We start from the raw sequence: 23690 nt of genomic DNA, 5'->3' as shown, positions 1-23690 counted from the left end.
CCACACAAGACTACATGAATCATAAAACAACGTAGGATTAATGTTAAAGATTGTGTAATCTATGCCGTACATTAGGGGTAAAAAGATTTTGTATCTGTGGTTTCCTCTTTGTCGCTGCCCTCAGCCCAATGCGGTTGTAAGATTGTGTCGTCCCATTTATTTTAATTATTTTATGTTTTACTCAGCCTTTATAACTTTTACAAACCTCTTTTAATGTAATGTTTTCGATCATATAAAACTAGATATAGTTGTGTGTTAATTTACTACGATTAATACAGACTCATATCATAACTTGGTGTTGCTCATTCGTAATCTCGGTTAGTCCCTCGTCTGCTTCCCGTGTGCTCCTTATATTCCGAACAATTAATTGTGATTCGAAATAATTAATTATTTATTTTATTTGAATAATGATGAAGAAATAGATATTCCAATGCATGTACTTCCTTTGTTGCTTTTTTTTTTGTTTGACATTTAGAATTTATTCTAGATACATTCTAGACTAGTATTTTATATACAATTGTTTTTTTTTTTTGTATGACGATATTTTGTGAAATTCTTGGTATTAAATTCATTAGTAGTTGATCTATGAATTATATTCATTAGTATTATATACTGAATAATATTTACAACATCAATAAATTGCTCTGATAATAATTATATGTAATACTGTCTTACTATTTATAGTGCTTGTTGCTAGGCCTACATGAATAAAGTGTATTTGAACTGAACTGAACTGTTCCATGTTTGTTTGACAATAGACTTGTATATTACAGGTTGCACGATTTGTTCGGTGACTGCTTACCATTAGGCGGTTCGTATGCTTGTTTGCCACCGACGTGGTATAAAAAAAATCATATTTTTTCACATTAAAACAAACAAGGAAAACACTAGAACACAGTACAGAATAAAATTACTATTACCAAAGACTAACCTAGACTATGACTGCATAAATAAATAGGATAGGTAAATATACTACAACAACTTATACTGTGTTAATATGATATAAATATGTATTAACCTTAGTATTATAAGTTAATCTTATAATTTAGATTAAGGTACTAACGTTGAAAATGAGTGCTTCATTTCGCCGTTAAACGTAAGTTTGGCGAACCTAACACAAGTTTAAAATGTACCATACTATTTGTGATAATAGATAAATAAATATGTGTAAAAATAGTCCCCAATATAAATGTATTTTAATAACAAATAAAATTTCCAATTATATTAAGCTAGAAACTCGAATTTTAATTAGAAGTCTTGTTTTGTTCTGTTTAGTTTTTTTTAAAGTTAATATTGTGTGCCCTTACAGTGTGTCATGGTTCATTGTATAACATCTTGATTTACTATGTACATGACTTACAACGAGTAAATGATATGATATTGTTATTGTAAACATTTGCAGCTGTGTGTAATGTAATAACAGTCAATAAGAATATGAAAATTAGGGGTAAACTATAACTTTTGATCGGTCATATTGGATTTTTTTATTATACTTCTGTATTACTTAACTTGACTATAAATTTTACTTAAATTATATATACATGTAGCTCGGTCGTTATATACTTAGTTAGGTCATAAGTTCTGTCACAAAGGTTTTGACTGATATAATGTAATACAAAGCTTGCCAAAAAAGTGAGCCATGATTTAAAAGCTTGTTTTATACTGATCGAAACGTAATTTAATTAGTTTTTAATTTAGATCGCGACTTTATTTACTACTTGTTTACTATGGGATTGTCTTTAGACGCAAATACGCGTCTGGATTGTGAAAATTATACTTCATATTAAAACGTTAGCACCTGGGCGACTTGCTCGGTTATAACTATTTATTGTAATATGGTGGTGTATAGATGATAAGCTACATAAACTTAAGTCAAATGTGAACTGACAATAATTATTATTATTTACAATCGATTTTAACCTTACAGCACTTGTCACAGAGTAACGCCATCTATTGTCAATTTTTCTTATTACATAGGTCATTTTTTTACTAAATTATACTTGTCTAAAACAATAAAAATTAAAAAATTATATATAAACTTGAACATATAAAAAAAAAACAAAAGTTAGTTACCGGACGAGATACTTTTCAGTAACACGCTTATTTTTGACTGCCATCCATCGAATAGGTTTGGTAAAAGTCGGTAAAACATGTACAGTTGCAAATTTAGCAGTCCATTACACATATATTATATATCTAAAGAAAGATAAAAGACCCAGCTTTGGTTTTATGTATGATTCGACCATGTAAAAAAAGAAAAATAAATAAATAAGGATCAAAAACACCTTACACAAGCTGCCTTTTTTTTGCATGTTTTTTAATATTTTTTTTCTAATTTTACATAAAATTATGCAAAAGTGAGACAGTAAATTATCCTCCTAAGGCCCAGCCATAGAAATGAAAAATCCTAAAATTTCCACTAGAATTTGAACCTATAGTGCAGGGAATACAGTTGATTTTATTTTGTTTGAAAATTTAATGAAACAAAGCCAATGCAACTCTGTTCCAATTGAATATGATTTAAATTTCATCGAACTGAATAAGTCCTACAGGTAGGACCTTGGGCCTTACGAGGATATAATAAATAATATTATAAGTAATTCAGCTTTCAATAAACTTTCAACCCATATACACCGTGTTTTTTTATTTCCGTTAATTTCAAATCTGATAAGGCACGTACTAGCGTGTGCACTTGCCTTAGGGCCTGTTTACTTATAGATTATCGATGTTCGAAATGACATTGATATGTCACAGTTGTCAATTGTTTGGTTGTACTTAGTTAAATGTAATACCCGTGTTACAACAAGGCTATATGCAACATTCAATGACTTTTTTTAATGAACTATGCCATTTGGTTCCTTAAACGTACGTAACTATACCCCGAAGTTAACGCAATTAAATAAAAACACGGTGTATATGAATACTAAGGGATCTGTGCCTAATATAAGTTTTTTACTAGTAAAAATCTTTGTGACAGAACTTATGACCCGAGTTCCACTTCATGCAATGTCACTTCTACAAATGTAAATGCTTGATTTGTTGATGTACAGTGCCGGATTAACCCAGCAAAATAAGCACTTGCTTAGGGCACCACGTCTAGGGGGGCACCAAAATCGCAGGCAAAAAAAACGGGTAGTTTGTACATGAACCTTTGTGCGTCGACAGGGCACGTAAGCGCGTCTCTAACGCAGGCCTTTGCCCCTACGAGGAGGCCCTCGAAGCTCATGGCCAAAATTTTTTCAATCAGGCTTGCAATATGCTGATTTTTTCCTCATACTTTACCCAATGGTTCGTGGTTAATGTTTGATTTCCAGCATTCTGCATGCCTTTGGGCCAAAGGGCCTTACACCCAACGTAGGACTCAGTTTTAGAAAGCTACTTCAACCCTACGTGGAGCTTGTTCTTCAGCCTTCTCGAGGTGTCGAATTTAATAGTAGATCTACACTTTGTCTTAATTTATAATAATTATGTCGTGTCCGAATTTCGCTCAACTCGGCCTTCGGCGTCGCACCGAAGTCTTAACAGGTTTTCGAGGATCGGAATTTGTCACTCCTGCTGCCCGAGCTCTTGCACACCAGATTGGTTTAGGAAATTCGAAACGAGTGGCGATATATTAAAACACGACCGAAGGGAGTGTTTTACATCGACACGAGTTGCGAATTACCTATTCGCACATGTATCGTACAACGTTTTACAGTATATATGGCCCTTTAAATGTTCGACACAGTAACGTAATATGCTAATTTTCGCACTAGTGCGGGAAGGTAGCACCATATGTACTGTAATAGTACATTACGATACAAGTGCGAAAATTAGGAAATTCGAAACGAGTGTCGATAAATTATAACACGACCGAAGAGAGTGTTTTAAATCGACACGAGTTGCGAATTACCTATTCGCACATGTATCGTACAACGTTTTACAGTACATATGGCCCTTTCAATTTTCGACATATTAGTTACGTAATGTGCCAATTATCGCACTAGTGCGGTAAAGTAGCGCCATATGTACTGTAAATAATATTTTTATGTTTATTTTAATTTTAATATTTTTTTTTCTTTTAAAATTGATAAATATGATTGACCTTAATATAATAAACCACGTTTTTTTTAAAATGTATTATCCCATTTTGGACTAATATAAACGCTAAAATAATTTTGGCCGCCTAAATCGGTGAAATCTGCGTCTGTGTTACAAAAGGTTGCAAGTCTGGGTCTTGTCCGAAGCGGTGCATTTATCCATTAATACAAAAATGTAAGTATAAATTATTACTAATTCGAAGCGGTGTTTATTTACTCACATAACAGATGTGAATTTAATTATATTTACACAACTTATTAAACTACGTTGCATATAAAAATGTGTGGTGTGATGTGTAGTGTTCAGAACAAAGCAACAACATGTACGTTCACGGCGAAGGAGAGTTGCTGGTGCCAGCGCATTTGAATTTTGGAAAATTCATTTTGGACCTACTGCGGAAAGGACATCTAGATGGCGTGTGCTTGGTAAGTAATTGTGACTTCAACAACCCATAGCTCACACTTGGCTGGAGGTCGATTTCGAGCGGAACGGATTTTTAGCAGCTTCTATCCTAAATAACTAACAAACTTTAACCTTTTGACCGCCAAAGACGTCATATGACGCGCGCGGCTACAGCCCAATATCAACCTTCATGCGTACCGACAAGGTTCACGATTACGCGCCGCGTACGATAGGTAGCGTTCAAAAGGTTAAAGGTCGTGGTGACAAACAATTAGACACTCTCTAACAGTGTCCCTCGGAAATTAGAGTGCAGTTATAGTATACTTAGTTATTTATTTTACAAAAGAGCAAAGTTGTAATTTTAAGGCCTATATGATCGCCGAGGCATTCAAGACTCGAGGGAATCTCTATTATTAAACACACTTTGGGGTTATTCCCACTATAGTTACCACTGGTAAAAGGTTGGATTTTTTTTTACCACCAAAATTTAGTTAGCGTTTAATACTAAGAAAAACAGTCTAGAGTACTGTAATCAATAATTAATTAAAAATCGCATTAATTATAAGTTAATTGCTAAACTGCTTTAAAAGTGATCAAAAATAGTCGGTCTTTGACTGATTTGTTTGTTCGTTCGTATAATTGTGACGTTATTTATTGAAACGGACCATAGGGCTGGTACAGACGGATTGCAACTTGTATGGGAACTGCACGTCGACGTTGCAGTTGGAGTGCAGTCGGCATGCAGTTCCCATACAAGTTGCAGTCCGTCTGTACCGGCCCTTATTGTCGATGGCGCTTACGTCATTATCAGCGATGCTCCTATATAAATACAACGCTGCGCTACGCAGTGCGGCGTAAACGCCCTCGACAAAAGAAAAGATCCAGGTTTAATCTATGAATAATTATAACGTCACAATTTACAATTAATAAGATAAATTTAAACCAAACGTTAATTTCTCTTTAACTTTTAATTTTATGCATATGCACCGGTTTTAATATTTTTCACTATTTCCATACCTAAATTAAGTTTCGATTGGAGTTTCTATCATCGATTGCCATCTTGGCTACGTCCTCAGGCGCGCTGAAAAATCAAATGCCAAAGGGCTAGTACTGAGCTTAGCAATTTCACAGCGCAACTGCAGCACAAGTGAAGAAGTAAACGTTCGCTCGTTGAGTACGCGCGCCGTGAACGCGGCGGCGGCGCTGGCGCAGCTCGGCGTGGCGCGCGGCGACGTGGTCGCGCTGAGCGGCGAAGTCAGCGCAGCCTTCCTGCCCACCGCGCTTGCTGTAGTGCTCACGGGTGCCGCCTTCACGCCGATAGAACTGGAATGTGGCAGTGGTCTCTTCATTTTTTCCCAGGCACTATACTTAAATGATTGTTCGATTGTCCAAGCACTTTTTAAGCGCAGCTGTAGGAGGACTACTCTCAAAGTTATGTCTTTAAAAAAACCAGGCCCTGTCAAGGGATTCTTTCTAAGAAAAACTCTTCATAAAAATATTTTTTTATTTCCATTAATTTCTGAGAATGGCTGTTTAGACTTTTTATTTCCATTTCAGCTGTCTTGACACATAAGTTCAATTTAACCAAGCCGAAGTACGTCATCTGCACTCGCTTATTCTGGGAGAGGTACGGCGATATACTGAAGGGTTTAGATTACATAAAAACCTTCCTTTGTTTCGACGGCGTTGACGATTTGGAGTCAGTAGAGGCGCTGGCGAAGGACGTGGGTGTTTGCGCGTTCGAGCCCGCTGTGGTGCGTGGGGACGACGTCGCGATGATCATGTACTCGTCGGGCACCACGGGCATGTGCAAGGGCGTTCAGCTTACGCACTTAAGTCTCATTACGAGGTTCCAGTTGTGCAAACACATGTACGAGCAAGTCACTTTCAGCTTTAAAATATTATTATTAATTTAATTGCACAAGAATGATACCTACCTAACCAAGTTTTGAAAGGTTTTAGTTCTTTCTTTTTTTTTTGTTATGTTTAGTTTTATTTTATAAGTAGCAATTTTAGCATAATTTCCTTTGTAAGTATATACATTATTATAACTGCAATAATATTTATCTTGTCAATAAATATGTAATGACTAATGTTTCTACAAATGTGACATTTGTGAAGGTACAGAGGTGCACGGGATTAAATGTATCCGTGCCAAGATAGAGCCACTTAGAAATTGTTTAAGACTTTCAAATACTTGCTGACCTTTATTGATTATTTATTTATTTTAATAGAATATTTGTCCTTGTGTTTTTTGTTATTATTAACTTGTAATGATTGAAAGATATGACGTTTAAATGTTTTCAGGTATAACTGTGAGTCTTTAAACGTAGCTTTAATTCTTTTCGTCCACACGTCTTCTTATACATTTACTTTAACATTATATCTTCTCTCCGCTGGCAAAACAGTCCTGTATGGTGGGAACGACATCAAGATTGCACAAGATTTTAAGGTGAGGATGATATATATTATATAATTCATGCACTCGCTGACCAGAGGCAAAAACGACGACAAATCTCAGTGCCGTTTTCCGTAAATTTCCCTTGTCAGGCCTGTGGTAGACCATGTCAGTCTGGCATCGGTCTATTCAGCCATTAAAAACGGTGTCTCTCCGGCGTTACACCATAAATCGTCTATAATATACGCAAAGGCCATATATGATAATTTATTCATACATAATTAAGTATCCAAGCGCATCCGCAATAATCGCGGAGTCGCGCAACCTACGTACCGTACCGATGGATTTACGGCAATTTTGCGCAATAAAGCAGCGTCCCTGCTGACCAGAACAAGGGACAGCCCAAACAGCATCCTAAAGACGATTGCTGATCATTTGTGTTACATTATAGGACATAGGACATTATTACAAAAATTGACTAAGTCCCACAGTAAGCTCAATAAGGCTTGTGTTGAGGGTACTTAGACAACGATATATATAATATATAAATATTTATAAATACTTAAATACATAGAAAACACCCATGACTCAGGAACAAATATCCATGCTCGTCACACGAATAAATGCCCTTATCAGGATTTGAACCCGGGACCATCAGCTTCGTAGGCAGGGTCACTACCCACTAGGCCAAACCGGTCGTCGTGTTGTCATGTACTTAATTAAATTGTAATTTTAAATGTAAAATTTAATTTAGCTTTTAAGTACTAACATTATTTTTAAGAATGTAGGTAGGTATTAAAAATAATGAGACAATGTCATCTTAATGGAAATAAAAATTTTAATTGAATAATATATAAATAACAGCTTGGGCCCTGCTCCGCTGCCGCAGGCACCCTAGGTTAGGTTTTTTTATAATGTGTGTTATATGCATTTTGTATCGTTATTGTACGTGTTTTTATATGTTATTTTTGTATTTCAATGACCTAACTTAAGACCTACGTCTTCCGACGTGTCGAAAGCCGGTGTTGCTCGAAGCCTACGACTAATAAAGTGACGATAATCAATAATATGGTGAGAGCAATATTTAATTAGAATTTAATGTAGAAGTTTGATTAGTCTTGTCTAAGTTTATTCCGTTAGTGCTTTTTTTAACCGTATTAAACGCCATTCAAAAGGGGCTTTAAGTTTTTAAAATAATTAATAGAATCAGGCGTTACTTTGCGGAAAACCATATTAACTTTGCTAATATGCAAAATAAGACGTTTTGCAGCAAGCAGATGCTGGAAATATTGACAGTCTGGCGTCCGGCAACGGGATGAGCTGTCTTTGAATGGTCGGCCATATTTTTAACTTTACTTCTCCCTCTACCTTATTTCGCGGATTAGCAATAGTAGATTGTGTCACGAGGGAGCAAAATTACATATTTACGCTTCGAGGAACGCCAGGTTGGGAGGCGGCATTCCTACTATTTCCCCTTTGCCGAACCATAGGTACAACTGTACCTATAGCGGTGCATGTTGTGACTCGTTCGTACACAAAAAGAGATCGAGGTGTTTAAGATTTGTATTTGACGTGTGTCATTTTCTATGTATTTGTGTCGTCATTACAGATTGGATTTTGTATGTAGTGAGTGAGAAATGCGACTGTATGCACGTTTCCCCCCGCAAAAAATGGCAGAAAGATTTGTACGGTAAGATATCGCTTAGGCTCCTCCCTTCCGACGTGTCGGAAGCCGGTGTTGCTCGAAGTGTTTACGGCATGGGCCTACACTGACTTCTGAGCGTAGTGTAGGATTCAAGTGCTAACACCCAAGGTGGACATAATTTTGCTACCATGTGACATATACTGCTTGTTACATCTCCTAAGAGGAAATTAGTATGTCTCAGAATATTATTTAAGGTAAAAAATAGTATGTACGCAATCGACTATTAAGTAATTGTAATCGATTTTGTGCATACTATTTTAAAATTTCATTGTATTAATATTTTATACTGGCAATAAAATGTCCTAGAACAGAAAAGCGCGATTTCATCCCTCCTAGCATGGAAGAAAAGTGCCACTTTGATCCCTCTTAGCAGGGAAGAAAAAGCCCTTATCCGAAAATGTCATGTGTAAAGTAATATATTTGTTTGAACAGCTAAGTTATTTACCTCGGTAATTCTCAAAAAAAATGTCGACGGTCTAATTGCTATACAAAATGTATGACACGAGTCATGGTCATTAGATTGCAGACATATTCTCAGAGAATGACCCACCTATATTCACTCTGACATGGCACAATCTTGCAGGTGGGCATGATAATGACAGCCCCCAGATTTATACAGGACAACAAAATATTAGGACAACAAGACAACGTCATCACATCACTTAAGATGCTCTACACCAGCAGTGCGGCCATCCCTTTACAGCTTGAACAAAACTTCAGGGAGAGGCAAGTATATAAATCACATCCTATAACACACACACACACACATCCTGTCTGATAATTTGAAAGATGACCTCGATATTATCGATTACGACGACCAGTCTGGCCTAGTGGGTAGTGACCCTGCCTATGAAGCCGATGGTCCAGGGTTCAAATCCTGGTAAGGGCATTTATTTGTGTGATGAGCACGGATATGTGTTCCTGAGTCTTGGGTGTTATCTATGTATTTAAGTATTTATACATATTTATATATTATGTATATCGTTGTCTGAGTACTCACAACACAAGCCTTCTTGAGCTTACTGTGGGGCTTAGCAATTTGTGTAATGTCTTATAATATTTATTTATTTATTTATATTCAAAGGGAAAGGAGGGCGTGGCGATGCGGAGTAGTAACATGTTGGTCCGTAGATTTTTTTTTTTTTTTTTTAGATTTGCTCGTTGTTCAAAAAAGTCAAAATTACCCTTTTCAAGCGTACTGTCAAGAATTTTAAACGAGCAGTCTATGGGTCAACTATACTCAAAAGGCATACAACGCCCTTCGAATCCAATATAATGACGGCTTCAGGATGCTGTTGGGATTGCCTTGTTACTGTAGATCTTCAGGGATGTTCGCCGCGGAACGAACTGATGACTTAAATCCATATCTTGTTAGTATTTATTAAACTCGGAATCCTATAAACGAAATATAAGTAGAGTTATAACAAAATTAAAACTATAAATTAGAACAGTTTTCAGCCTAAATTATTTTGCACTCAGTGCTTGTTATAATGCTGACTTAATACCTTGATATAGGGCAGCCGAGGCGTCTGGCTACGATCCTCAGGATGCTGTTATTGCTGCCTCTCACTCGGCTCAGCAAAGAGGCTACCCTCTTGCGTCTGATGATATGGAAGCCATCCGTGTGCGCCTCGGTAAACATGCCTGACGCACTGCAATGACGAGGCAGCTTTAACAACATCTTGAAGATATTATTGCACTGTATACTCATGAATCATAAGTTTCTCCACGACTTAAGTTTTTACATTATCCGAAATGAAATTAAACTATTTTTTATTGTGTTTTGAGTTTAGGTTATTTCTATTTAATCTGTGCTGCAGGTATCCCGAAGTGAAGATAGTTAACACGTATGGAGCATGCGAAAGTTTCGTCGCCACGTCTACGAGAGGTCTATATGATGGCTCGAATGCAGAATCTGGGCGTGTAGGCGTGGTGCTCCCGGGAGTTGCGGTAAAGGTATGATAAAAACATTTTAACCAATAGTATACGAATTCATCAAGAGATGGCGCCACATATTTTAGGCTGCGGGTTAAAATTAAACCCGAACTTATTCGGGCCGATTTTTATTTTGTTGACGTATAAATGTATGTAATCTTCCGTCGATTTACGAAGATTCCATACGTTTTCGTAATTCAAGGGAAGAGTTTTTAGGACATACGGTGAAATTGTGCTTCGGGGAAGGTGAGGTAATACGATCCCTGGAGGTCAAATGATCTCCTACCGTAAATCTGAGACAACTAGTGCCATCTATCCAAATGCGCATGAAACATGTGTCCCGCACCCCTGGCAGTTGCCTCTCCGAGTGTCATGGCGGTGCGAGCGCTTGGCGTGATTTTATTAAAAAATAATCAAATAGTGTGGCTCTGATCTAAGGTAAGTCTGTTTTTGAACTTTCATTACTTTTTACATGTTCGTGTTTATTGAAATGTTGTTTTATTTGCGGGTATTAGTAGCAGTTAGCTAATATTTAAGCAATGTTCGATTTCCGCATGCGGTATTTGAAGGTTATGTTTTGATCGATATCTTGGTATTTGGTGTTTGGGGCGAAATGATCCCTTTCTGTGTGTTTAAAATGATCCCTGGAATCATTTTACCCCATTAGTATTTGTTGTTTTTACAGACCATGCCGAGAATTTATATACGGAAAACTAATCGCCAAAATTGGCATGAAGAACAAATGCAAAAGGCATTAGATGCCGTCAGAGATCAGAGTAAGGCATACCCTTACAAATCCGCAAGTAAAGAGTTTAAGGACTTTAAGGTCCCTGTGATGGCATTAAAAAGAAGAGCCAAAGTAAAAACAAAATAGCTGTAGGCTCCGCTAAAAAGTTAGGTAGCAAACAAATAGTGTTTAACCTAGAACAAGAACAGGAACTTGTAGATTACATTAAGCCTTAAGGGCATGGAGTCTAGAATATACGGGCTGACCACACAGGATGTTTTAACTTTAGCTTATCAACTGGCAGAAAGAAATAATTTACCACATCCATTTTCTGAAGCAAAAGGAAAAGCTGGACTTGAATGGCTTCGTGGATTTAGACGTTGACATCCGGACATTACGATGCGTGCCCCAGAATCGACGTCTTCTGCTCGAGCGCGTGCTTTTAATAAGCCTGTGGTGGATAAATTTATTTCGACTTTGAAAAAGATAGATAGATAGATAAACCAATTATTCGCTTGCCACAACACACAACTAAACAAAAAATAATACAAACAATAGCAACAGCAAAATAAAAATTAAATAAACAACAAAAAGCATCAATAAAACGTGCAAGAAAAACATTATTTTCCACCCCATCGGATGTTTAATTTTGACGAGACAAGTTTTGTGTAATTTGCTTATATACTTAAATTGTTATGAACAATACATATGATTCAAATAAACAGCTCAGTGATTTATTTCACTGATATTTATTAACTTGTGGTATAAAATGATCCTTTACTAAACTTTAACAAAAAAACTACATACAAATAATAAAAAATTAGTATGCATTTACGAAGTTTAGTAAATTCACTACCTCTGACAATATAATTTTTTCGATTTTGCTTTCAACTTTAGCCACAGTTAAGTTTTTACCTTAAGGGGATCATTATACCTCACCTTCCCCTATATGGTACAGAACAACTATCTATTCACCAAATTTAATAGAAAACTAAGACAACAAAATAATTATCGGTCCATTATGTTTCCAGGTAAATAACATTATGTTAATGTTGTATGTATTTTGCTATTCATTATTCAGGTCGTGGATGTGGAAACGCGAAAGGCCCTGGGCCCGGAGCAGCGCGGGGAGATATGCATCCGGAGCCCGGCCCTGATGAAGGGCTACCTCGGCGCGCCCTCGCCCGTGGACCACCAGGGCTTCTACCCGACTGGCGACCTCGGCTATTATGACAAACAGAAGCGCTTTTACCTGGTTGATAGACTGGCAGACATGATTTGCTATAAGGGGCGCAAGGTGCGACATCGTTTTAAGCCACGGATATTAAATCCAGGTTTAGGCTCTGACCACCGTAACTTGGCAATAATAATACTAAGAAGTAAGAATGCATAATTTCCCTGTAAGGTCATACCAGTACTGTGTGTCATATTACCACGAAAACAGAGCGTGATCCGACTCTAGTATTACCTATTAATTTCGCATCCGTGATATATCAAAATACTATACGTGTAAAGAAGCTATATTGCTTTATATAATTTAATATACCTATTGCATGGTTTACGTGAATTATGGTAAATACGGCAAAAACTTTTATTGCGAAATTCCACCGATCGTTCTCTGACAAATATACAGTCAAAAGTATCCGATCATTATTAGTTCTTTTACTCGTTAAGATCCATGAAGCTCCTTAAAATGTCTATTTTATCTTGTAGGTGTCGCCCAAAGACATCGAATGCGTGCTGCAGCGGCACCCAGCCGTGAGCGAGGTGTCTGTAGTGGGCAAGCCGGCGGACGGCGTGATCATCGAGTTGCCCGTCGCATTCGTGGTGCTGAAGCCCGGCGCCGCCGCTGCCGCGGAGGAGCTGCAGGAGTATGTAGACAAGCAGGTGGGTCCAGAAGCAATACCACGGAAAAAAAATCTTTTTCTGCCTCTTATAATTTGTTTACTGTCGTGAGACCCACTCACAGTAAGCTAATTTAACATTGGTGTTATATAACATTGACCAACATTTGTTACAGCTTGTTAGATGTTTGAAATGCCACACTGGTAAAAATGCATAAAATGTTGTATACCAAAATAAAATAGATGTTGTATCATAATTGATTTTCTTCCTATCATCTAATCTTTCGAATCCAATCGGTCTCTACGACGCTCGAGTAACTACTCATTCAGCATTGCAGGCTCTCCTGCCGTAACGATATTAGGTACGTGGAACGGAAAACTGCTGCTAGGGTGCTAAAGCGATTACTAAGGCGAGTCCAGACGGGATGATCAAATCTACCGATTTGATAAATGAAATTGGCGTCAATCTCCAATTTAATCACCAATTTTAGATTTATGGTGATGATTTGAGCACTATTAGAATTTAAAAAAAAACCCAAACGCGATCACATCTCCATTTTATCGGTAATTTCGGTCATAATCAGTGGTCGAAATCGGCGTATGCTACCACGCCACCTGATTTGATTGATTTATTGAAACATTGTTCGCGTCTCGTCTGAACTGGCCTTCAGATCCACACGGTCGCTGGGCACTTGCGAATAGGATGGGCAATCTCAGGTTCTACCACCCTAGAACAGCAATCTTCTGTTCCACGCAACACCATGGTGCGTAGCTAACATGCCAATCGTTTACCCTCCTGTTGGCTAAGCACTCAGGACCCCGTTTCCAATTTGGAAATAAAAAGAACTCCAATTATTTCATTTTCATTACCTACGAATGAATCTGTTTTTATCGATGCGCCTTTGTTACACTCGTTGCTGAACATACGCTCGTCTCTTTTTCTTTCGAGTCTTTTTTATGTCTTCGTGCTAACGAGTACGTGCACAGTTCTCGCTTGCCTAGGCGCGACTAAAGACCAATCTGCACAATTATTAGTATTTTTCATTTCTCATGCTCTGAAAGTGGGTCCTTGATGTTCTATGGACTGTGCAGCAAGATAAACATTTCTGCCCTAGAACATTTTACTTTCCAAGTACTTTTTTTACGATAGATAATTAAAATAAGGTTTTAAATGGTTTTATTGTACAATGTCCGTTTGGATATTTAACTTCACATTTCATAAATAACGATAGTTTTACCTAACTTGTTAATTGAATGTACCAAAAATACAATAAGTTTATATTTACTTAGTCATGTTTTTTAGGGTTCCGTACCAAAAAGATACAAAAGGAACACTTATTTAAACATGTATTTTACTTTCCTCATATTCGAAATGAAAAGTAGAATGTATAACTCGAGCGAAAGGCATCATCTACCTCGACAGAGATGAGTGCCTTTCATCAATGGATTAATAATCTACTAAAGCGCTTCAATTTTGGAGCGCCTATAACCTATCCGGAGTTATATCATTGGTTCTTGCAGGTGACATGGTACATGCAGCTACACGGCGGGGTGCGGTTTCTGCCTGAACTGCCTCGCAACCCGCGGGGGAAGGTCCTGCGGCGCCGACTCAGGGAGATCCTGGCGCTTGAATAATTCAATAATGATTGTCGTATGCAACTTTTTATTTGTATAGAACTATTCCTAATGCAATAGCTAAACAGCCGTGGGGCTCGGCTAGTATTCGGAGGTTTTTTCAAACCAATAGCAGCGCTCCACAACTCTACATTTCAAAACCAAACCATTTTGTATTGAAAAAATCTCTTTCGTCATCCTCCTTACAAGCAACCACCATATTCTGCGTGTAGCAGTTTTGTCAAGAACCCCCTTGTAAACCAGTATCTTTGGATTATATTTATATCAGTTTACAACAAATCGCAGTTTTATTCGAGTCGTCGTGATCCTGACCTGTCGGCGGCTACAATGAGCGAGCAAACTTATTCAACTAGACGAAACCTTGCTTTTAATAACCATCCCGTCCCATTCCCTTAATAGTTAACAGGTAAAACCATGGACCTAGAATACCTATTAAGGACGTAGTTTCGCTAAAACACAAATAGGATTCCATCATCCACCAATTTTCTACTATTTACGCGTGACATACACACATTGACAGTTATCTCTATGGCCTCATCTACGGAAGGTGGAGATAGCCTCTTGGTAAAACGGTCAGATGTTGATTCTTACCAGGATCTAATTTATATGTTACTCCGTCTCAGGTACATTTCGTATCCTTATATATTGAAGTAATTTGGATATTAAAACTTTTGAATACACGTATGGTTTATGGTTTAAGAATTTATTTCTCCAAAAGAATATTACAATTCACTTACATAGAGAAATCCAAACAATCATAATATACATTATTTACATACACGTATCTTCTATTTTAAACTACGGCCTCCTACTCTGGGGGAACTCTGTTCATGTCGAAAAAGCTTTTAAACAAAAAAAAAAAATGCGTCCGCGCAATTGCAAATGCATGGATAACAATATAATATTTTACCTTTTGCATGCATATATATCAGAAAAGTTTGTCTGTTTGTCAAAGCTAATATGAAATATTTTAAGTTACGCTCTGATGTTTTTAAAGGAAATCAGCGAACACGGTACAAAAATCTGCTTTATCAACCTCCCTGTCATGCTGACATTTATAGGCGTAATGCATGCAATATAATTATTGAAATTTATCATAACCTTCCTGATAATATCAAATTATTGTACGATTTAGAATTTAAGACAAAATTAACAAGATGGCTTCAGGAACATTGTTTCTACTCTGTTAAGGAGTATCTGGACTTGTAAATTATTTTAATGCTGTCGATACTTATTCTTGTTGGCGACACCTGTCGGCATGCCTGTGAAACTTTGCTCCGGCATCGAGCGCAGGTGCAAAGGCAGCGTTTCCGGCCTCAACCTGCTAGTACCTGCTGACTTCCTTCAAGCTACGAGGCAGCTACCTGGGCGGGGCGGTTTGGTGTATAAAAACCATTGAGCACGTGGCTGCGCGGGCAGTTCTGTTCCTGACGCCTCCGAGTGAAGTACTATTCACGGTTAAATTCGGTATCATTTTGGTTTGATTTATGGCTTGACGTACGTATCAGGGGCGGCGGGTCCATACAACTCGATTCCCACCGGCTTGCCTAAAATTTATTGCTATATAAACCAAACTTTATATATCATCATTAAAATTAAAAATATATCCATAATGAAAACACTACGTATTACATTACCTTGGAATTGATAACACGATTTACTAATCATAGCAGGCGCGCGAAGTGAAGCTAAGCTTGACTATTCATTCATGCGCCACTACACAAATACGAAAACTCACGCACACGCTCATAAAGTTTGCTATAGAGAGTTCACGCGAATGAGCTTCAAAGCAACTCGGTCTTGTATCGGGTTATTCATTTGAATAAAAACCTTAAACGTAATAGCATAAGGTTTATATTGGAAAAATGCACGCACATATTCATAAAGTCCGCGAGCACTGAGGGGCCTACCGCGAACACCGTAGTACGCAAATTGCGGGCTACTTTCTCTTTTACTCCAATGGCGTAACTAGTGTGACAGAGAAAGATGCTCGCAATTTGCGAACTTCGGGGTACGCGGTAGGCCCTCTGTACACGGCCGCGACAACGTTAGTTATTATTAACATGCTGCTTCATTTGAATTTAAACCTTAAATACAAACAGGTAAGATTTATATTGGAGTGTAATGTTTCACAATTTTGAATCGGGTGGCGTTTGCCGCGCGAATGCTTAATATTGCCATACAAAAACATTGAATTGAATAAATGGGTAAAATTTTACAGTAGTTACGATCATTGATACCAATTTGTGTAAAAACCTTTAAAAAAAAAGATGAATTTTAATAGAAAAATCCAAGAATCTTATGTAGTCTCAAGTTTAATAATTTGATAAAGAACGTTTCTTCAAAGAAAGTACTGTTTGTAGGTTTGTAGTAATAGGTTTTAGAATTTGTGTGTTTGTGAACATTCCCGTCCCGGTTGTTACAAAGGCTTGTTGTTACTATTAGAGTTTTAAATGTTTTTATGTGATTTTACTTACTCAGGGCCGGATTTAAGGGAGGGCAACCGGGGCTACTGCGCCAGACAATAGAGAATTCGGTAAATTTACCATTTTATTTGGAAAAAATTTGGGGCCAGGGGGCCTCCACTCCTTTATTGCCCGAGGCCTCCAGACCTCTAAATCCGGCATTGTACTTACTTGTGTGCACAAATTTATATATAAAGTTACTAAACCAGTGATAATTTGTATGTTGTGTGTATAATAGTATGGCAAAGGTGGTTATACACTAACTGCAAAAGGTCGCGCCCAAGGACACACCTAGCGCACGCCTCACTTTTATCGTGAAAAAAAAGTACAGAATGTTAAGGTGTTTTTTTTTGTTCCGAGTTGCCTAGCTTGAATTTTCACGCGCCGCTACTGGTACGTATCCCTGATTATTTAAACAAATAGGTATCATATGTTTTTCATATTAAAATATGTAAATATCTTAGAATGTGTGTAAATTCCGTTTGTTAAATAATGTGTATATTCCCACCTAATGATTTCGTGTAATTACTCAATAAATATAATAAAGTTTATGTTCTGTGTTCTCATGTTTATTTTATTCTAGATAACAGTAGAATAGATCACATTCTTAAAATTGGCATGCCAAATGGCTGAATATTGTTACTCACTATTTATAAGGACACCTTTGTACATACATATTCTTGCGAATAAATTATTCTATTCTATTCACGAACACTGATTTCTATAGGCTTTTACAAATTAATTTCGACTAAAAACTCGCAGAGCCCCGAATACTTGTGTTTCCTAGCCTGGGGTTGCCAGCACCCCCTGACACTGATGCAGCCGTCAAATTTAGTTTATGTTAAAGCTCGTCATAGGTCGAGGTGTTCACTATTTGCAGGCAGTAGCATAACTGCACTGGCCACTGTAAGGCTTTTCTTCAGTGTGTTTTCTAACATGACGTTTCAAACTATATTTTCGGCTGCTAGCGAAACTACACTGGCTACATTTATAAGGCTTTACACCAGTGTGTTTCTTTACATGATTTTTCAAATTACCTGTATGGGCGGTAGCATAATTACACTGGCCACATTTGTAAGGCTTTTCACCAGTGTGTGTCCTTACATGAATTTGCAAATTATATTTATTGGTACTAGCGTAACTACACTGGCTACATTTGTAAGGCTTTACACCAGTGTGTATCTTTACATGAACTTGCAAGTTACCTGTATGGGTGGTAGCATAATTACACTGATCACATTTGTAAGGCTTTTCACCAGTGTGTTTTCTTACATGAACATGCAAATGACCTGAATGGGCGGTAACATAATTACACTGATCACATTTGTAAGGCTTCTCTCCAGTATGTATCCTTATATGACGTTGCAAAGCAGCTTTACATACACTAGCATAACTACACTGGTCACATTTGTGAGGCTTTTCATTGATATGTTTCCTCAAATGACTAATTAATAATAATTTTCTGGTTGTTGTATATGTACAGTGGGGACATTGGTAAGTCTCGGGTCTGCCGCTTGGTTTCTTCTGTGGAGTTTGCCCTGCAACAATAATGGTGTCTTTGAATAATTTTAAAATATAAAACAGTCGCGTTATACAGATACTGACGGGTAAAGCACAGCCTTAACCATTAAAAGAAGTGATTATTATCAAAATTACAGCAATATTAAAGAAGAGACGTTTTTACATAGATTTTCGTACATTGACCCGCCGTTGCTATCTCTATTACACGCACATCATTATATTGCTGTCCCGCAGCTGATGCCAGTTGTCACTGTCACTGTGCGTGCTTGACAGATTAACCCATTCAGGGCCAGCGATTCAGCGTATGGGTCGTGCTAAAACAGTTCCGCAGGGAAAGTGACTTACATGTGAGTCCTGAAGAAATTCTGCTTTACGTATCCACTAAGTTAACAACCATTCCTATAAGGTATATTACGAAAAAAATTGAGCCTCGAATATTCAATTTTGGTTTACTATCAGTACAATATAGTAAATATACTGAAATTCTAGATACATACGTGTTGCAAGCAAACAGAAAAATCCATATTTCAAATATACCAAAAATATGTATATTTTAGAAGTTATTGACATGGCTCAGGGTATGGGTCACCGTGGCCTGGCCCTACTTGTAAAAACTGCAAATGTTTCCGTAGCAGGCTAAAATAAACTTTATTGGCTGGTTTTAAAGCTTACTTCATGTTGAAGCTGTATGATATTGTACCATTTTACAACCAATTACTGTTTGGATGACGGCGAGCCACATTTTGTATGGACCAAACAGTAGTATAATAATATTTTGTTTTGTGTGAGGGGTAAGGTAACAAGGATTCCCACTGTACTTTTATGTCATAATTTATATTTTGTATCTTAGGCAATTACCTACTAACAAAGATGTTAATATTCATTAATTTATTTCATTTCAATATAAATCAAGGCAGTTAAACAGTCACCACTAACTAATATTTTATTATCAATTTATTATTTATTTATGTAGTTTCTAAGTATGGTTTGCTTTTTTATTCATTCAATTTTTTTTCTGGACCAATTCTAAGTATCTCTGTTGGGCCCTATGGTTGACTGGTAGAGAATGCCATTTGGCATTAAGTCCGCCATTAAGCAGCTGACATACAGACTATATTTGTCTTACAAAAGAGAGCCATTCATTCTATATGTAACTTAAGAGCATGTGAATCAGAACTTTTCAAAGAAATTAATATTTTAACTGTTTAACAAATAATACTATCATAGATGTATTGGGAAGCTTCCCAATACATCTATGATAGTATTATTTGTTGTTAAGAATCTAGACTCCTTCACTAAGAATTCAGATGTCCATAACTATAACACTAGAAATGAAAATAAGCAGTCCATCAGAAAGTTTCGTGTCCGCAAAGTTCAAAAGTCATTTGTTGGGCAATGCTTCATTTTTATAACAAGTCGCCTGACGATGCTTGAAGATTACCCTTGCCAGCTCTTAAGAATTACTTAAAAAAGTTATTGATGTTGAAGGCTTATTACAGAGTCGAGGACTACTTTTCAGACAAACATGCACTGTAAAAACAAGTAGCAATTAAGATCATTGTATAGGTGACACAGCTCAAATATTATCCCTAAGCGAGATCTCCTCCAGATAACCTATACCTTAGAGAAATTAAAATCTATCCTAAGTATTGATATATTATTATATTGATATATGCTTTGGAAGAGTCTTTGGAAAATTAAATGAGTTGGCAAATTAATTCTATGACTAAAACCACAATACTTTTATGGTCACACCCTAGTTGACAGTGATTTTGATAGCCCAACCTGCGCAAGTGTTAAGCCACCTTTACACCTGTAAGTTACTTTCGTAATATTTATGTAACTTACTTACGGTTGCATTTACACTTAAAATAAACATACAGTAAAAAAGGCTTATGTAAATTTTGTGAACTTAAACTTGCATAAATTATTACACACCCATTTACATATTCTTACTAAATCAGTAATAAAAATGTCCACTCATAGTCAGCGGTTGTTGGTGCATATATAATTTTATACAATAAAAGGCAAAAGCAAAAGAATGCTGAAAGAAAATGCTGGGTAAAACCTTCGCTAGAAAAAAGAATGGCATGAAGTGCATTTGAAAATCTTTTGAAGGAGTTGAGAATGGAAGACCGAACCCAATTTTTCAATTTTCTAAGAATGAATGCTACAAGTTTTGAATATATTTTGGAAAAAGTTGCACCTATCACAAAAAGAAAAACGATACACATTTTCGACAGGCGATTTCACCACCTGAGAGACCTGTAAGTTCTCTTCCGTAAACAAACACGAACGTGTATAGACTTGTAATTTCCCAATATATGAAAGTAGTAAAAAAATACAGTAAGCTACTTACAACAAGTGTTTACACTTGAAAATTTATCATAAGTTGCTTACCTAAGTGACTTACGTAAGTAAAACTTACAGGTGTAAAGGCGGCCTTAAGTAAATGTCATAATTTCATAGACATTCGACATTTAAAATAACACATGCACTGTCTGGGCTATCAAAATCGCTGCCAACTTATCTTGGTCTGACTCTACAGCTTCATGCAATACATGGTTAGAGTTATCCACAACTGACCTGTTGGTGCGTGGCGCACGCCGCGCCGCTCCACTAGCACGGGGCCGAGCACGAGCTCATCTTTGACGGCGTGATCGGTGTACAGTCCCGCCGCCGCTGCCGCCGCGCTCACGCCGAGCGACTCGTCTATTACACATACATCTGAACACGAAGGCTCGGCTTTTATAGACGCATCATCCAGCAAGGGCTCAACTTTCACAGACACTCGAACCTCGAACGCGGGCTCATCTGCTATAAACATATCCTCACAGGGCTCAGCCTTCACGCAAACACTCTCTGCGCCCAGTAACGCTGACGACTCCATCGTGAACTAAAATCTCGTTTCGGACTAAATATTCTTTAGCGACACTAACTTTTCCAAATAGGGTGTTGTTTCAATTCCATACGAAATTAACACAAATACGATTTAAAGCTGTAAATGTATGCTAAGATAAAATTCATTTATGTCAATATTGGCAACGTCAAAATGTCAACTTCAACTTAGACGTTTCGGAGGCATGGCTAGGGTTGGGCTAGGGTGTCTACAAGTGTAGATGTAATTGGCACTTTAGCCTGAACCACAGAATAAATAATACTACCAAAGAGCATAATCAATACTTTTTAAATAGCACTACCGTACTGAAATTGATTTGAAGTTGAACGAAAAAAAAAGTGACCTCCGAACACAGACTTATAAGATTAACCGGATAGAGTACATTGGCCAAAAAGTGATCCACATGAGAAGTCAAGGTGGGCCGTTGCATCTCTTTCTAATTAGGGTGACCATGAGTTATATGTATCTGGGATATTAGGATAACGTGGAATATATAGTTTGGCCAAGATCTTTTCTTATTTGTGCATAATCAGAGAGAATCTTATTGTCTTTTTGCTGTGCTAGTATTATGGCCCCTGAAAAGGGATGGATATAGTTTATTCTCTTCTGTAAAACGCTTCACAAAATCTTACTTAATTTAGTCTAAAAGCTGTTACTGATAGGCGTACCGGACCGCCACCATGATCGATCGTGAGAAAGGTGGTCCGCCGTAACTTCTTTGGATATTCGTTCTCGCTTACACATACTAATCACCCTTCATCATCATCATTTAACTGGGGGCATACCGCAAAAACCGTAATTCACAAATTGCGGGGATCTTTCTCTTTTACTCTCACTAAGACGTAAAAAGATTGACAGAGAAAAACGCCCGCAATTGATGAACTTCGATTTTCGCGGTTATAGCCCTGGATTCCATGTGGATAAGATTAATATTTTCTAATTAAAATACTTAAGGTGTTACGATGCCGGACATGTGTTTAAAAATTAATAAATGGCGGCCGTTAGCCGCCACTGTCGAACTCAAAAATGGTCACGATTTTTCATTTGTAGTCTGTCTCTTTCGCACTCATGGTATGTGCATATGCGTTTTGCACACTTTAACTATCTTTAATTCTTTAAGCGTCATCTACTCATCGTAGATCTGTGATTGCAACTAGTTTTCAAATTTGCCGCCTTTTTCTACTGACGGAAGTGTGTGTCCAACCTACATCGAATCGATTAGGTATATATAAATAGTTAGTAAAACCGTTAGGTATATATAAATAGTTAGTAAAGCCCAAAATACCTCGGTGTCACTTTGGACAGATCTCTGACTTACAAGGAGCACATTACAAAAGCGTCCCTCAAGCTAGCCACACGTAACAACATCTTGCACAAACTCAGTGGCACTTCATGGGGTGCATCTGCCGATGTGCTCCGAACTACCGCGCTCAGCCTCGTGTACTCTGCAGCAGAATACTGCGCGCCTGTATGGTGTGAAAGCACGCACATAGAAAAAGTGGACACGAAACTGAACGACGCAATGAGGTGTGTTTCCGGTACGATAAAATCTACGCCGACTCAGTGGTTACCAGTGCTTAGCCACATAGCTCCACCCCAGTTACGCAGGAAACACGCGCTCTTGAGAGAAGTCGAAAAAATATATGTCCGAGCCGATCTACCTGTGCACAAAGAGTTCACTAACCCATCACCGCAGCGACTCAAATCGCGCCGACCTACGAGCGAGGCAGGGAGAAAACTGAGGAGTGGCGGTTTTCAGCTGGAGCAAGCCTGGAAGGAAGAATGGGCGGAGGCGGCGACTGGTCAACACAAAAGTCCCCAAAACCCTACTCGGAAGCCGAAGGGCTTCTAGCCGCAGAAGAAATACTGGTGCCGCCTCAACAGAATCCGCACAGGTCATGGCAGGCATATATTTATTAAAAATTTACGGTAAACCCGAATGAAATTATGCTCAAATGAAAAAGCGTAAAAAATTAAAAGTTTTGAATCGACAACATAAATATCGATATTCGAAATGTCATTGATATGTCACAGTTATTTACAACACCGCTGTTAATTACTTTTTACCAAAAAAAACTA

General features: G+C 37.6%; 2 protein-coding genes across 3 annotated transcripts; one reads left to right on the top strand and one right to left on the bottom strand.

Moving 5' to 3' along the window:
* The first annotated feature begins 4248 nt into the window (after positions 1-4248).
* On the top strand, positions 4249-15120 carry LOC133532564 (uncharacterized). 2 transcript variants are annotated; one of them, XM_061871297.1, is made up of 9 exons: positions 4249-4505; positions 5614-5821; positions 6040-6352; positions 6790-6934; positions 9169-9311; positions 10406-10541; positions 12329-12544; positions 12961-13134; positions 14613-15120. In XM_061871297.1, exons 1-9 carry the CDS (start codon positions 4401-4403, stop codon positions 14724-14726), a joined length of 1554 nt encoding a protein of 517 aa, XP_061727281.1. In that variant the 5' UTR covers positions 4249-4400; the 3' UTR covers positions 14727-15120. The 2 variants fall into 2 exon arrangements, with proteins under 2 accessions (XP_061727281.1, XP_061727282.1); XM_061871298.1 differs by lacking the exon at positions 4249-4505 and having other exon boundaries at positions 5687-5841; positions 14613-15118.
* Positions 15121-17628: 2508 nt separating this feature from the next.
* On the bottom strand, positions 17629-23366 carry LOC133532574 (zinc finger protein 239-like). Its single transcript, XM_061871317.1, has 2 exons — positions 21299-23366; positions 17629-18729 (listed from the first exon to the last, which is right to left on the bottom strand). Exons 1-2 carry the CDS (start codon positions 21600-21602, stop codon positions 18062-18064), a joined length of 972 nt encoding a protein of 323 aa, XP_061727301.1. The 5' UTR covers positions 21603-23366; the 3' UTR covers positions 17629-18061.
* Positions 23367-23690: the final 324 nt, after the last annotated feature.

This window comes from Cydia pomonella, chromosome 27 (assembly GCF_033807575.1).
Source record: "Cydia pomonella isolate Wapato2018A chromosome 27, ilCydPomo1, whole genome shotgun sequence".
In the NCBI taxonomy this organism is placed as follows: domain Eukaryota; kingdom Metazoa; phylum Arthropoda; class Insecta; order Lepidoptera; family Tortricidae; genus Cydia; species Cydia pomonella.
This window is presented reverse-complemented; position numbering and strand designations above follow the sequence as displayed.

What these genes read in the sequence shown, in the direction of transcription:
- LOC133532564 (XM_061871297.1), top strand. Translation starts at nt 4,401, where the DNA reads ATGTACGTTCACGGCGAAGGAGAGTTGCTGGTGCCAGCGCATTTGAAT. An exon ending in GAACAAAACTTCAGGGAGAG is followed by an intron (nt 9,312 to 10,405) that starts GCAAGTATATAA and finishes TCTGTGCTGCAG; the next exon opens with GTATCCCGAAGTGAAGATAG. An exon ending in AGGAGTATGTAGACAAGCAG is followed by an intron (nt 13,135 to 14,612) that starts GTGGGTCCAGAA and finishes TGGTTCTTGCAG; the next exon opens with GTGACATGGTACATGCAGCT.
- LOC133532574 (XM_061871317.1), bottom strand. Translation starts at nt 21,602, where the DNA reads ATGGAGTCGTCAGCGTTACTGGGCGCAGAGAGTGTTTGCGTGAAGGCT. An exon ending in CGTGCGCCACGCACCAACAG is followed by an intron (nt 18,730 to 21,298) that starts GTCAGTTGTGGA and finishes TTATTGTTGCAG; the next exon opens with GGCAAACTCCACAGAAGAAA.